The 16,715-nt window shown below is 25.1% G+C and overlaps 1 protein-coding gene and 1 pseudogene across 2 annotated transcripts; both read right to left on the bottom strand.

Annotated features, from left to right (window-relative positions):
- Positions 1 to 598: 598 nt before the first annotated feature.
- Positions 599 to 4,794, bottom strand: LOC114943232 (lipase 1-like). Its single transcript, XM_029318830.2, has 7 exons — positions 4,621 to 4,794; positions 3,804 to 3,984; positions 3,515 to 3,629; positions 2,753 to 2,996; positions 1,746 to 1,898; positions 1,392 to 1,619; positions 599 to 790 (listed from the first exon to the last, which is right to left on the bottom strand). The coding sequence occupies exons 1-7, from the start codon at positions 4,780 to 4,782 to the stop codon at positions 599 to 601; spliced, it is 1,275 nt and encodes a 424-aa protein (XP_029174663.2). The 5' UTR covers positions 4,783 to 4,794.
- A 4,810-nt stretch (positions 4,795 to 9,604) lies between these two features.
- On the bottom strand, positions 9,605 to 16,256 carry LOC114938111 (gustatory receptor for sugar taste 64a-like; annotated as a pseudogene). Its single transcript, XR_014926344.1, has 9 exons — positions 15,319 to 16,256; positions 14,780 to 15,011; positions 14,266 to 14,389; positions 13,647 to 13,849; positions 13,182 to 13,273; positions 12,853 to 13,070; positions 12,314 to 12,479; positions 12,091 to 12,180; positions 9,605 to 9,765 (listed from the first exon to the last, which is right to left on the bottom strand). The product of XR_014926344.1 is annotated as a gustatory receptor for sugar taste 64a-like (transcript).
- Positions 16,257 to 16,715: the final 459 nt, after the last annotated feature.

Below are 16,715 nucleotides of genomic sequence, written 5' to 3'. Positions count from 1 at the left end.
ATGAGAATTAAAACAAAATTAACGTAATCACGTTTCAAAAATCATGAGTCAATGTTAGTGTATAAAAAGATATATGTTGCATTGAAGCAACGTGTACAAAAACGAAGAGAATGTGAAACAAGATGGAACATATTTTTGTATAACTCTCTTTAGAATTCATTTTCCTTTTTTGTAAATTTTGGAAACAAAAATCTAATAACTATTATTTAGATAATTTTTTCCTTTGTTACGAGAAATACGTTTCATTCGATATACATAGAATGGTTGAAAAGTTACTTTCCAAATAGTATAAAAAATCAAAAGATATTTTTAAAATATCTAAAGAACAATTAGATATTTTAAAACCAATTAGATGTCTTTAATTTTTAGACATTTTGTTTAAACATGTGTGCTGTCATTGGATTGTAATATTATGTGTTGTAGTAATACTTAAAAAATACTACACTTATAATTGCATGTACATATTATTCTAATTCGCATTATTACTAATTGTGAATTATAATAAAATATTATTAATTTTTATATTATTTAAATTAACAATTGCAGCTGCTGTAAATCGTAGGCCTTATTAAAGGTTTAACGATTAATATTTATCTTCTTATTTATAATTTTCTATATATCGAGACGTAACATTAATTGAATTCTTTCCTCTGATGATCTTGAAAATTCTTTCGTACACGAGTTTTGGCGCATCTTTGGCCCATACGAAGTCCACGTGATTAAAATTGAGCAATGGTATTTCATATAAATCTATTACGTTGGGTAGTAAACGAAACAACCTCATCACATCCTTAAAAAATGTTTTCGTGAATTATTATGTGTCATCTTTTATAACTATTTTCCGTTTTTATGTATAAAGCTTGATTTATATATAGTTTTATTGCAAATCATACCTATATTATGTATATATATATATATATATATATATATATATATGTATATACAGGGTGTTCCATTCTAATACAATTAATTATTTCAAATTTAGATAAATAAATATAGAAATCAACCTAGTTTTTTTTATCAGACCCATTTTATTTTTCTTACATAATCGATTCCTCGCAATATTTGACATAAAAAGGTGTATATTTATATAACTCAAAAATACTTTTGCACAATATAATGGGAAGAATCAATTAATGTAAAAAAGTATCTAGTTCTTTGATAAAAAAATAAATAATTTACAACTAGCAACTATATGACATTGAAAAACGCTATTCAAGCATAATTCAAGGTCACGATATTATATCCCTCTCAAAAACTTTTCAACTTTTATATAAAAAATGTTTATATAGAAAATGTTTTACTTCTAAAAAAATCGATTGTATCACTTAAAATGAAACATCTTGTATATACATTTCCATTATTTAAATACCTATTTTTTTGTTACTTACGACAGGATTGACCAAATAGTCGTTGTTGCCGTAGAACAAAGCGATTGGTACCGTGATTTTAGTTAAATCGTAATCCGGAGGTTCCACTGAGTTGTACATCAACAGATTTTTCTCGCGACCGTAGTCATATTCGCGAAATGTTCCCAATGGAATTCCTTGAGTGTAGTGAATCCATGATTTAGCTGAGCTGCCAGCAGGGATGTGATTCATGATGAGAGGTAATAGATTCTAACAAGTAGGAAACAAAAATGACATGTAAGCAAAATCCAAACCGAAAAGTAAAGTGAAATATGATCGAAACTTTGATTGTGACGAAATTCTATTTTATTTCAATGGTAGAATTATACTACTCACGTAATTGAATTGTTCGTAGTCGAAACCGTTTATCATAAATATCACATTGAGGCAAAATTCTTGCGTGGATAAATTCTGGTTGCATAATTTCGCAAAAAGTTTAGTCAAATCTCTCTGCAGAAATTCGCCATGAAATAAAACTTCCATAAATGTCTGTAATTGAAGATTTGCTGTATTATATTGTAATGTAATTGACTTGCCAGTCTAATTTTTTCTTTAAGTTTTAGCGATAATTCTGAGAAAATAAATTAATGTATTTTCAAGCAATTTTTAATTATTTAATAAATTGATATGATTTATGAAAGCTTTGATCTTAATTGTAACTTTCGAAAAACCTTTCCAAACTTAATTAAAAAGATTCAATATGTGACAGAAACAAGCAATAGTAAATGTAAAACAAAAAAATAAATTTTTTAATGTAGAGAATTAATTATTTATAAATCTTTAAATTTTTGTTGTTTTGTCTTGTTTCTAAATTAAATTGATAAGAGATAAATCTTTTCCAATTAATTTTACTCGGAAATATTCATTTTATTCTACACACATAAAATAAAGATTAAAATTGGAAAGTAATATGTTATTTGTACATTTTTGTTATAATTATATTTTGTAATAATAATTTCTAAATAATAATTACATAATATTATGATATAATTTGCATTTAAATGTTAATTGAAATATTGTATTAATTAAAAATTATGATTATAATAAAATCTATCTGAAATTAGTTAGTTAAAAAATGCAATTCTTTTGTTTTAATTATTTATTTCAATTTTGTAAAGAATTATTGATATCAAGCCATTCACACCACATTTTTATTTATTGTTTTACAATTATATTTTAAATTTTAAAAAATGGTGTGTTTATACATTCAGTATGTGTGTGTGTATGAATACGAGATATTTTTTATTCTAACCAAAAGGTATTATTTTTTTAACTATTATTTCGCATGAATGAATTAATTTTTAACAAAATTTGCATATAGAAACGTATATTACATACTTTACCTGAATCTTTCTCGCAAAGGGAGCAAGATATCGTAGCAAACCTTTTATATGGTCTATGAAAACTGCTGGCCCGAGGCCGATCATTTTTTGTACCATTTGAGCGATTTCCGGACGTCTTGATGCCATTACATAAAAACTAGTTGAGCCCATCGAATGACCAATGTATGCGTGCAATGACTGTGATCTCATATTCGTAATAAATGTAATCATTGCGGGTAAATCGTAGATGCCCATTTCGTGATAGCTGATAAAATATTTAATGTTTCGTCATAAAATTATAAATACATACATATATTTCCGCATATAATATATGTATAATATAAATTTATACATATTATACATAATATGTGTGTGTGAACATATATATATATATATATATATATATATATATCTTTTTAAGAAACATTGTACATACTAATTTGCATATTAAAAAAAGCAGATATCGGAAATATACAATATTTTCAGAACTTTGCCAAAAAAAAGGAGATGTTTTAGACAGCACACGATATTTATGATAAGGATATATGTATATATATATATATATATATATATATATATATATATATATATATATATATAAGCTTTTAGAGGAAAATGTTTTATATATATATATATATATATATATACAAGCGTATAAACATAAAGAAAAAAGATATGCATATAAAATTATATGTATAGGATATAAGTAATCATAAATAAGCTAATCCAGTGCTACGTTTTTGATATCATTTTTAAAGTTAAATTTTGATTTTATGTGTGTACCTAAAATCCCAAAATGTTGAGTTTGACGGAGATAAGGAAATATGCGCTCTTGAATAGACATTACCACGGAAATTTCCCAGCCAGACATCGTATCCTTGATCTGCTAGTAGGTAAGCTAGAAGACAAAAAAGAATAAACATTCTTTGCAATATCTATTACGTTATTTTTTTCATATAACATATAATCATATAACTTTATATAAAGTTATATAATATTTTTGAATATTTCTACAATAGAAAAAAGCTTTGGATTCGTATCTGGATTAAAAAAAAAATAATTAAATTTATACCCAGTGCTTTGCCTTTGCCAAGAACAATCCAATCGGCAGAACTACTAGCAAGACCGTGTTGCAGTAATACAGGTAGAGAATTTTTACCACCTGGGATACGATGTAATGTCAAAAGATAGCCATCCTCTGTTGTTATAACGTGAGCTTCGGCGGGGTAACCTGTTCTTCTTATCATCTCCGGCTAGAAGAAAAAAAACGAATATATTAAATATTTAAAAGAAAAATAAAATCAATCTAAATTTGCAATAAAGTGTTAAATTGCAAATATTTTTACTTTCGAAATAATAATATGACGTAATTCTGTAATAAATATAAATAATTAATAATTTATTAATATAAAAGTAATTATTTATTATAATATTAGCAAATAATTCTGAAATATGTACAATAAAATAAAATAGACATTAATAAATAAAAGTAGACATAATTAATGTAATTTGCAGGAATAAATTTTTTAGTATAAAAAATAAAAGTATAATGCTCAACAAAAATTATTTTAAAAGCAAATTTTTATTGTATACGATGTAAAGGAGAAAATTTAATGTTAATTAAAGAGATGCTAATAATATACATATATGTATATATATGTATATATTCACATTAAAATTTTTAATTGGTTTTAGAAAGTGAAACAAATTATATAAATGCTATGATAGAAATAATTAATGCCAATGCATAATTTTGCAAATTTTGCTTTAAATTCTTTAAGATCTTAATGATAAAAACAGCGGCAATTTTGACGTAAGACCATTTTCGATTATTTACTGATAGCATTAAAGAAATTAAACTAATCTACATAATAAAAATTTTAACTTACCGTGCTGAGAAAAACATCGGGATTGATTTTGATATTGTTCCGTTGCTTCCAGGTGGCCCATGTTGCTTCCTCCAATACATTTCGATTGGGGATCGTATCCGTCAGAGCTGCAGCAAGACGACCGCAAAATGATACGATTAACGTGATCCCGAGCAATCTCATCGCATAAATGAGTCTTCTCGCAGAAATTTTCATTGGACACTTGTGTGGTTCTGACCTTTTAGTTTCATAGAAATGAGCCGCATTCCATTTCAGAAACTGGCCTGGCATCCTCGAATCGTCACGATTTGCCCACTGACGTCACAACTTTGGAAAGATTTTGAAGGCACAAATGTGGCGCCAGTAAAACCTGCGTCTGCTGCAGTTTATGGCGAATGCTACACCATTTATATATAAGGCGCATGAATGGTGGCCCTGATGCACATTTTTCCAATTTTTTTAATGAAGCTATGGTGTAAAACAAACTTGCATGGTGCTGAGTCAAATTGTTATTGAGAATTTGGTAAAAAGTTTTTTTATGTGCAATAATATATAACAATATAAAATTATATAGAAATACCATATGTATATATAATTCTGCATAATTTATAAATGTTATATATGACTTATGTAATTATATATAATTTTATATTAATGTTGGTTATAAATTCATCCAAATAAAAATGTATGAAATTTTCTATATTTTGATATATATATATATATATATATATATATATATATATATATATATATATCAAAAAACGTTGAAATGAAATTAAGATTTAATAAATAAAAAATAAATACAAAAATATATTTGAACATATATTTAAAAAAACGTTAATCAATTAGGGAAATTAATTTTCAATGTGTTAACGGTAAATTATTTATTAATCAATATTTAACGTTTGTTCACTTTCGCGAACGTTTATACAGTTGGTGTATAATTATGTAAATAAGATATCATTAAATATATAATACCATATACATATATATAAAGATATACAATTATATTGTAAAAAGGTACATAAAATATAATATATAATTTGATTGTAATATGATTTGATAGAATACTTATATACATGGATAATTTCTTTTTAAATCAAATTTGATTTTATGTCTCGGCCATCGTAAATATATAGACAGATCGACAAGCACATGCTTTGGTATAAAATTGATTACTGTATTAAATTGATACTAATATATTGTAATTTAAACATATTCGTTATATATTGCTATTGATATCGTTATTTGTTTGTATTTTATAATTATTATATATTATAAACTATATTATATTGTAGAGCTATTTTCTAGATACATAAATCGATCTATTACTTGCTGGAACAAACTGTTTAAAAAGTATTGTTTCAATTATTCTCTATATATTAATCCTATATAATACTAAAATATAAGTTTACAATTCATAAAATTACTGATTGCACCTTTTCGGTGCATATTTGGCCCAAACATAGCCATAGTGATTGAAATTAGGCCAAGGCACTCCATATACATTTATTACATTCGGTAATGCGCAAAACAACCTTTTCAAATCCTTGAAAAAACGATTTTTTTTAACTCAATTCTCGTATCGTACGAAATTTGATACATGATAACGCATTGTATAGTATATGATTTGCAAATAGCAGCTACATCTTTTTTTTTTAAACAACTATGTATTTTCTATATTATAAATTTTATTGTATAAAATATTCACATACATTTTTATATCTAAATAAATAAAATTTGTTGAAATTTATTACAATATTTATAATTTTATTTTACATTAATAAATTGTAAATGTAAATAGAATTCACAGAAAGGATCATATATAAAATTATAGAAAATAAAGAGGAATGCATTAGACTTTTATATAAAAGTTTAAATTTATCTCGATATATTTCGACATTTCCTGTGACGCAAGATTGAAAAATAATTAACAATCCGTAACAAGATGTCAAAACATTTCTTTTTAGCGAATATTGCGTGATTTTACGAACAACGCAAAATGTGTTATGACGCTAGTGCATTAATGTATTAAGATGAAGTCATCGGAATAAAAATATTATACAAGATATTTAACAGTTTATGTAAAATTATGTCAAATTGAAATATAAAATGTCCCGTAAACTATTCACTTTTTGGCCAGCTTACTTCTTATAACTTTTTATGCCGAATATTGCGAGGAATCGATCTGTATAAAAAAATTAAGATGGTTACATAAAAAAATTAAATGATCTTTAAGAAATTATAAAAAGCGCTTTTTAGAAAAATATTTTCCGTAAATTAATAAATAATAATTATGTATTAATCGGGGTGATAGATTAAAATAGGATATCCTGTATAATTATATTGCGAATAAATCTCTACTATGTATTTTTTTTCTAACATACTAATTTATTATATTTTTTGTCATTTATCACTTACCCCCACGATGTCAACAAACGTGTCACCAAGGCCATGAAACAATGCGACCTGTGATTTTCGACAGTAGTCCGGAGGTTCCATCGAATTATGCATCAGTAAATTTTTCGTTTTTAAGTTAAATATATAGTTATATTGATAACAGGAGCTATTGAAATCAAATATGTTATATTTAACGCTTTTTTATATCAGATTTACAATGAAATACTGATTTATAGCTTAGCTTCTAAACTGCTTTGCTTATATCGGCTTTACAGAGCAAAAGTATGCTGATCTTCCAGAAATTTTTTCATCAATATTTTATATATCTTTCCTTTAAGTTTATATCTTACTCATACGACAATTCCTAAATGCTAGTTTGAAGAATTTACCGAAAAACAGACGGTGATACAATAGAACACATAATTTTTATCTAGCTTGATGGCTTTGGATGCATTCATGAATGCATATAATTACATATTTTTGGATTAAACCAAATTACAAAACTTTACTCTGAAATGAAAAAAGCATAGCTGTTATAGTATAAAAGGATTATTATTCCTGTTTTTGCGTCATAACACATTTTGCGTTGTTCGTAAAATTACGCAATATTCGCTAAAAAAGAATGTTTTGACATCTTGTCACGGATTGCTAATTATTTTTCAATCTTGCGTCACAGGAAATGTCGAAATATATCGAGATAAATTTAAACTTTTATATAAAAGTCTAATGCATTCCTCTTTATTTTCTATAATTTTATATATGATCCTTTCTGTGAATTCTATTTACATTTACAATTTATTAATGTAAAATAAAATTATAAATATTGTAATAAATTTCAACAAATTTTATTTATTTAGATATAAAAATGTATGTGAATATTTTATACAAACAATGTATATTATAAACGCAGTCATATTAATTACAATCAAGATGTAAAATGGTTCTCGTGAAAAATATAAATATTCGATAATATTCGATGTAAGAAGTCAATTTTCAGAGATGATTAGAATGAGTTGAATTAATTAATCCAGATATTTATCTCTCAAATATTTGTATCTGTAGAAAAGGTTTATATATAAATATAAGAATTATATGGAGAACATTGGATTGTTTAAACTTAATAATTCTAGTGCTACAATGATCGTTGCATTTCTTTTTTACTAAATTGCAACAGTATTAACGATTGCGATGTTGAAATCGACAAAAGACATTGTTTCATAGAAAAATCTAGCAATAATTGTATCAAAGATAAATATTTATGCTTCAACACTGATATACATATGTCTCCCGATAAAAGTAAGATAACTACAAATTTAAATAAAACTAGACTACACAAGTGTGCTTTCTGCGCGCCTTTGATTATTTCTATTATTTATTTTATAACTGCCAAATTCTTAATTTTGCGATGACAGTTGCTTGATTCTATGAATATGACCATAATTTTAATTCGTCAAATTTCTATTATATACATAATTTTAATTTGTCGAATTTCTATTATGTACATAACTTTAATTCGTCGAATTTCTATTGTATTGTTTGAGAACTATTTTGTATCTCTTTATATATTTTTTTCTCATTTTGTTTAGTTAAATATAATTACGTGCCCAAAACAAAGTTATATTATTTTTTTATAAAACCATAAAAATTGCAATGTATGTATAAAATTATTATTTTAATGCATACATAGAAATATATTTATTAATTACGTGACTCATAAAAATTTAATATATACTTTTAACAGAAAACAAAATATAATTTTCTACACGAATTTTTTGGTCAAAATATCTGCGCTTCCATTAGATTCGCGCTTCTATATGCTGCACGGCTCGCGCAAAACTGATCACGTGATCATCAATTTTGCATTCGCGAAATATATTTTTTTCTGTTTTTTCTATCAGAAATAATACACCCCATATATTTGTAACGCGAGCGCATGACCGATGGTCACATGATCAGTGGCCACGTGACTTCGGTTTCGACTTCGCGATACCTCGCTAGCACGAGAACCAGTGAATCCAGTTTCGCGCAAACCGCGCAACATGATATGGGTGTATAGGGTGTGGAGTCTCGCTTGAGTCTAATGAAAGCGTAGATATTTGATCAAAAGATTCTTGTCGAAAATTTTATTTCTTCTTTCGTATTTCCTGTTAAAAAATTAAATATTGAATTTTTATGCATAATTATAATTAATATATTTTTTTATGCATTGATTGCAATAATAATTTTTGCATGCATGCGTCGCAATTTTTGAGATTTTATTATTGAAGAATAATATAACTTTGTTTTGCATCCGTAATTATATACGATTAAATTAAACAAAATTATAAATATATATACATATACATATATGGGACGTTTCGCGTCAAGTGGGCTACTTCTTCTTTCAAAAATTAACGCAATGAAAAAAAAGTTTAAGGTCTCAAAATATTTGTACATTTGTATACTTTCGAAAGGAACATGGCCTTTTTAAAAATTCAATATTTTAATTAATATGACAATTATTGAATAATTTTATATTTTTTAATAAATTTTATTTAATGAATAAATATTATATTATATTTTAAATTATATAATATTTTATTCGATAAAAGAGTTTACTATACACTATTAAATTCATTAATAAGCCTAAACAAACATCTTTAATTTTCAGAACTTCTGCAATTATTTTTGTTATTTATTTAAAATAGGCCTTCATTAATTGGACTAATTCTTTGGGACATTAAATTGCAGTAGTACAATTTCATATGTTACAATTACACCAGCCACCTGTAAATAAATTTAATATAAATCTTTAGTGATTGTTATAACTATTATGACAATATTTTATAAAAATACGTAAAATATTTATTACATATAATATAAAATATATGACAACAAAATTTCAATTATGTTTTTGTTTCTCACATTAATTTGTATATAGTTAAATCAAATATATACACATATAAATAAATATGTACACAGAGAATTCTTGAGAATATGTACCATTATTGTGCATCTATCTTTTTAGAAGGAAATGTTACAAAAATATAAAGTCAATTTATTTTCGTCCATTAATGTCCATTCTTTTTGCCTTGTCTTTTTGTGACTTATTAAGAATGATAAGTACTTCCGGAAAGTCGCCCTAGGTATCTTTTTAGAATTCACAGTGAATAATCGTTTTGTTTTCAGCATTATGCCATTTCATCGTTGATGTTTAAGAAAACAATTATTCCGTTGAGAATTTCTTGATAGACCATTAAATCAATTATTTCATCAAGATAAATACATTAAGTGTATTATTCTTGGTCTTTGGGGACGATAAATAAAACATGCTGCTTTTTTGCATGATAGACGTTTATGTAATATGTTTAAGTGAGATAAATGTATTGGTATAAATAATATTAATGGCTATGTTATATAGTAATGTCCAGTCAATGACTGTATTATCTAGCAATTATACAAATCGATTTTATACCGATAGCATGTGCTATCGATCTGTCTATATATACGTTAGCTGAGACACGAATTTAAATTTGATCGGAAAAGAAATTGTACATTATATTTAATTATGTATAATAATAATTATTAATTATTACATAAATTGATTTTATACCGATTGCGCATATGCTTGTCGATTTGTTTATATATTTACGATAACCGAGACCACGAATTTAAATTCAATCGGAAATAAATTATCCATATATAATTGTTTAAAAATATGTATAAGTATACAATAGAATATATGTTCTTTTACTTATATACATATACTTTCTCATTTATACTTCACAAGAATAATTAAAGATGAAAGGCGTATGCATTGTTTTTTCGCAGATATAAAGTTTTCGTGATTAAACGTTAATAAATATTGTATATGTTAATAATTATTGTATTAAATTTGAAATAAAATAAATTGTTGTTTGAAAATAATTGCTTACTTGCCATTTTTTCGTCTTTATATTAATATATTGTAATTTAAACGTATTTGTTATATATAGCTATTAATATCGTTTTTTATATTGTTATATTTATTATATGTATATTGCTAAAAATTTAGCGTATTACATTCATTTTTTTATTTTCATTGCCAATGTAACATTATTTACATTCTCTTTTCTCATAATCCTGAAAACTCTTTCGTAAATCAGTTTCGGTGCATTCTTAGTCCAAACAAAGTCTAAGTGATTAAAATTAAACCAAGGCACTTCATAAACCTCCATTACATTCGGTAATGCGCAAAACAACCTGTTTAAATCAAGCTGAAAAGATTTTATGAAGAAAATAATTATAAAATATAATCATTATATATATATATATATATATATATATATATATAAATGATTATATTTTATAATTATTTTCTTCATAAAATATATATATATATATATATATATATATATATATATACAATAGCTAGATTAAAAAAAATTTTTATAACAAAGATTTGTACGGCTAAAATATATTTTAATTAATATGACAATTATTGGATAATTTTATATTTTTTAATAAATTTTATTTAATGAATAAATATTATATTATATTTTAGAATTATATATTTTTTTCAAAGAAAAAGTTTGCAGTACACTATTATATGTATTCATTAATAAGCCTAAACAAACATCTATCAATTTTCAAAACTTTTGGAATTATTTTTGTTATTTAATTAAAACGGGCCTTCATTAATTGGACTAATTCATTCAGAATTTTAATTGCAGTAGTACGATTTCATATGTTACAATTACACCAACCACCTGTAAATAAATTTAATTTTAATATTTAGTGATTATTATAACTATTATAACAATCCTTTATAAAGATACGTAAAATATTTATTACATATAATATAAAATATATGACAACAAAATTTCAATTATGTTTTTGTTTCTCACATGATTTTTTTGTATCTAGCTAAATCGAATATATACACATATAAATAAATATGTACACAGAGAATTCTTGAGAATATGTACCATTATTGTGTATCTAATTTTTTAGAAGGAAATGTTACAAAAATATAAAGTCAATTTATTTTATTAAAGCTACTGTGTGCGTTTACATTGTATATAAAATACAGCAGAATATGAATATAGCAGAAAAATATGATCTGTGGCTTACCGCTAACATGAAATTTCGTGTAATAGAAAAAAAACCCAATCCTGTAAGTGAGATATTGTCAGTACTGAGTTGATATATCAGCCTTTCTGTCTGTAAAACAAATTATCATAAATAAAGGACTTTATGCAACAAATTAACAAAATTAATTGTTCCATATAAAATGAGACAATTTTGAAAAAACTAGTATTCTCTCTTATTATTATTTTTAATTATAATTATTTACTTCTATATTATAGGTAGAACTCGAACAAGTGTACAACTTCGGCAAAATAATTTTGCTTTGATCGTTGATCCTTGCAGTTAGCAGAATAACGAACACTGTTCTGCCAATTAGGAATACGAAAGATCCAAAAAAATATATATCATTTATGATGCCCTCAGCTGGCTGGCTGTACAAATGAAGTAAATAAATTCAGAAATTCACGTTTGCATTTTATATAGCATTTGTATCATTTATATTTATTATTAAATGTTGATTTAATATTAAATAAGATGTTTCGAAAATTATATTATTATTACAATATTAATTATATTGCTGCTGCTATACCGATAAATAAATGTAAGAAACAAATTAATTTTTTAATAAATTTACGACCCCATAAACAATGTTTTTTTTGTTATGATTTTTTAAATGTGAATTACACAGAGGATCAAATATAATTCTTGCAAAAGTAAAAATGCACACATTAATGGTGTAAATCGTTGTGTTTTATGTAGCTCTTAATTGGTAATAATTTTTGCTCTCCTATATATCATACTTACGATAATCCATTAAGTAGTTGCAAACTGATGAAATAAAAGTTGTTCGCAAATGATAAAAGAATTATAGGTGAGATATTGTTGTCTACCTTCTTCACCATGCAACTAAGAACAGCATAATCTTCGCGAAATCCACACCAGTCTGTTATCCCATGCTTCAATGCAGAAGTTGTTACTTGCTTGTTCAACGTCTTGTATCTTTCAGCTAAACCGGTAGCTATCTGAAGACTCCGACCAAAAGATTCAATTAAAAAAAATGAAATTGAAAATAATAAAATTGATAAAATCGATTAAATAAAAAAACATTTTTCAAACAATAGAAATTTTATTACCAACATGATGAAAACATCAGTAAAGTTCCATGTAAAAGTTGCCAATTTGTTGACGATAAAAATAAAAATGCCGAGTGCAAAGTTATAATTTACTGAAAATAAAAATTAATTTAATATTTCTTAAGTATTCAAAGTTTTTCAAATTTAAAAGAGAAGAGAGATGAAAAAAACAATTTTAGAAGAAATTTTTGCAGAAAAAATATAAGTTGCAACAATTTTATTTTACAAAAATAATTTAAACAGAATTGTCAAAAATTTTAAAAAGAAGTAAATTTTATGATCTAATATTTATGATCTAAATTAAATCTAATATTTTTTATGTATGGATTATATATCTTCGACTCAATATTAAATATATTTCTTATTTCCACGATTAGAATAATTAAATAACTTCTATGAATGATACTTTTAAATTAATAATACTTAATAAATTATATATATAAATTTATATAACACAACGCTTACATTGCTCCATAATAAACGCATGTGAAGACATGCAATATATTTCCAAGAAATGTTCAAATGTCGTATTTTTCAAATTGCCATTCCAATAAAATTTCTCCGTATTTATTGCTATATTCAGAATATTTTCGCCAAGAGCGAAAAATAAAATTGTAGCAGTTATCAAATAAAATTTCCAACGAAGTTTCGGTCGTTCCACTTTATTACTGTAAAACCGAAAGTATTTGCTACAAATACATTATACCATCAAATTTTGTAAAACAACATAAAACTTAATTAATTAAAAAATAATATTAATTATTATAATTTTTAATAAGAAGTAATCGATTCTTATTCAAACTCTTCTAAAATAGGAATAATTTTGCAGGGGTTTTTAAATATTCACACCGATATAAAGATTGCAACTGATGATATCTCGATGATGTCAGACTTTTAATGCTACATACGGCTTTGATGAGTCATATACATTTCAACATTGTTATATACTGTATTTAAGGCAATAAAAATTGAACTATTACGAAAGCAAAATAATTATAATAGTATATACATATATATATTATAACTTGCTTTAAAATTATTTTGAAAAATATGTATTAATATTTAAAAACTGATATCAATAAACCTGTCTATAAATTGTTCCATAGCTCTCCAATCGCGTTGAAGAGTTACCCAACGCGGTGATAGCCAGACAAATATCATCAAGCTGATTACATTATTCCCGTAAAATATTACAGATACTATTCCTCCTAAAATTCAATTGTATATTTATAAACATAGAATTTGTGCATCGAAGAATTAATATGTGCATAAAAATAAGTAATCTGTCATTTATTTCCACAATTATGAGATTTTATTTTAAAAGAATGATCTTTTCCATTCTCGAAAATACAAAACAAAAAAGAATCCAATTCATATTATTTGATTCTTAGTTTATAACTTTTTATCCGTAGTTTATTTTCTTATTCCCAAAAAGAGACTGATCTGTTGAATTTCAATTAATTTTAATTAATGTTTATTTATAGGAATCATTCTTATATTTCTATTCTCGCTTTAATATGTACATAATGAACGTATGTCACTTTCTAGATAAGATAGATCCGACATGTGCACAAAGCATATGAATGATCTCTGTTTACCTCCTATTTTAAAAATTGAGACGTCTAGTGTCTTTATTATGTGTATAATTGCCAATATCGCCACAACGAATACCATGACAATTATAGAAACGGCATAGAGAGTACGGAATGAAAAAATTGCAAACTTTAACTTCAAAGGGGTCGGTGCACATATTCCTGAGACTGGCAAAACTCCGAATAATTGGGCAAACCCTAAAATAGGCCCTATTGCACATTGGAAGCTTTCTGGATTCTGCAAAAGAATTTTCAACGCCGGTATTGCTTTTATATAAATATGGATTTAGTATATTTTATATAATGATAATATAAATATATTAGCCGCTATATACACACATATAACAACAAGGAATGATCTGGCCTTTCAAACTTCTTTTAGATTTCGTTGATATTGATACTTTCCTTTGAATTTTGTTTTATTTTATTTTCTAAAAGCCTTTATATTTTTTATAGATATATACTTTCTTTTTTTTTCTAAAGCACTTCTAGAGCATATACTTCGTAATGTATAAGCAAGTAGGAAATTTTTTTAATATACTTACATTACTGCTCACAGATACAGTTCGAGAATTTTCGTTGATTAAACCACTGCGACGAAAAGATCGCACTCTCGTCGGATCTGGAGGATGCGATTCCGTAAATTGAGTATCCATTCTTTTCGTCTTGTCTTTTTGTGACTTATTAAGAATGATAAGTACTTCCGGAAAGTCGCTCTAGGTATCTCTTTAGAACTTACAGTGAATATTCGTTTTGTTTTCAGCATTATGCCATTTCATCGTTGATGTTTAAGAAAACAATTATTCCGTTGAGAATTTCTTGATAGACCATTAAATCAATTATTTCATCAAGATAAATACATTAAGTGTATTATTTTTGGTCTTTGGGGACGATAAATAAAACATGCTGTTTTTTTACATGATAAACGTTTATGTAATATGTTTAAGTGAGATAAATGTATTAGTATAAATAATATTAATGGCTATGTTATATAGTAATGTCCAGTCAATGACTGTATTATCTAGCAATTATACAAATCGATTTTATACCGATAGCATGTGCTATCGATCTGTCTATATATACGTTAGCTGAGACACGAATTTAAATTTGATCGGAAAAGAAATTGTACATTATATTTAATTATGTATAATAATAATTATTAATTATTACATAAATTGATTTTATACCGATTGCGCATATGCTTGTCGATTTGTTTATATATTTACGGAAACCGAGACCACGAATTTAAATTCAATCAAAAATAAATTATCCATATATAATTGTTTAATAATATGTATAAGTATACAATAGAATATATGTTTTTTTACTTATATACATATACTTTCTCATTTATACTTCGCAAGAATAATTAAAGATGAAAGGCGTATGCATTGTTTTTTCGTAGATATAAAGTTTTCGTGGTTAAACGTTAATAAATATTATATATGTTAATAATTATTGTATTAAATTTAATATAAAATAAATTGTTGTTTGAAAATAATTGCTTACTTGCCATTTTTTCGTCTTTATATTAATATATTGTAACTTAAACGTATTTGTTATATATAGCTATTAATATCGTTTTTTATATTGTAATATTTATTATATGTATATTTATTGCTAAAAATTTAGCGTGTTACATTCATTTTTTATTTTCATTGCCAATGTAACATTATTTACATTCTCTTTTCTCAATCCTGAAAACTCTTTCGTAAATCAGTTTCGGTGCATCCTTAGTCCAAACAAAGTCTAAGTGATTAAAATTAAACCAAGGCACTTCATATACCTCAATTACATTCGGTAATGCGCAAAACAACCTCTTCAAATCAAGGTGAAAAGATTTTATGAAAAAAATTATTATAAAATATATATATATATATACAATAGCTAGATTTAAAAAAATTTTTATAACAAAGATTTGTAAGACTAAAATATATTTTAA

This window comes from Nylanderia fulva, unplaced genomic scaffold, assembly GCF_048542155.1.
Source record: "Nylanderia fulva isolate GAGA-0341 unplaced genomic scaffold, ASM4854215v1 Scaffold87, whole genome shotgun sequence".
NCBI lineage: Eukaryota > Metazoa > Arthropoda > Insecta > Hymenoptera > Formicidae > Nylanderia > Nylanderia fulva.
Note: the sequence above shows the minus strand (reverse complement) of the source record. Positions and strands in the feature narration are given on the sequence as shown.

Bases quoted from the DNA above. Each gene is read 5' to 3' on its own strand.
- LOC114943232 (XM_029318830.2), bottom strand. From the start codon at position 4,782: ATGAGATTGCTCGGGATCACGTTAATCGTATCATTTTGCGGTCGTCTT. The intron at 3,630-3,803 runs GTATAAATTTAA...TTTGTCTTCTAG, and splicing joins TGGCAAAGGCAAAGCACTGG to CTTACCTACTAGCAGATCAA. The intron at 1,620-1,745 runs GTGAGTAGTATA...CCTACTTGTTAG, and splicing joins ACTACGAACAATTCAATTAC to AATCTATTACCTCTCATCAT.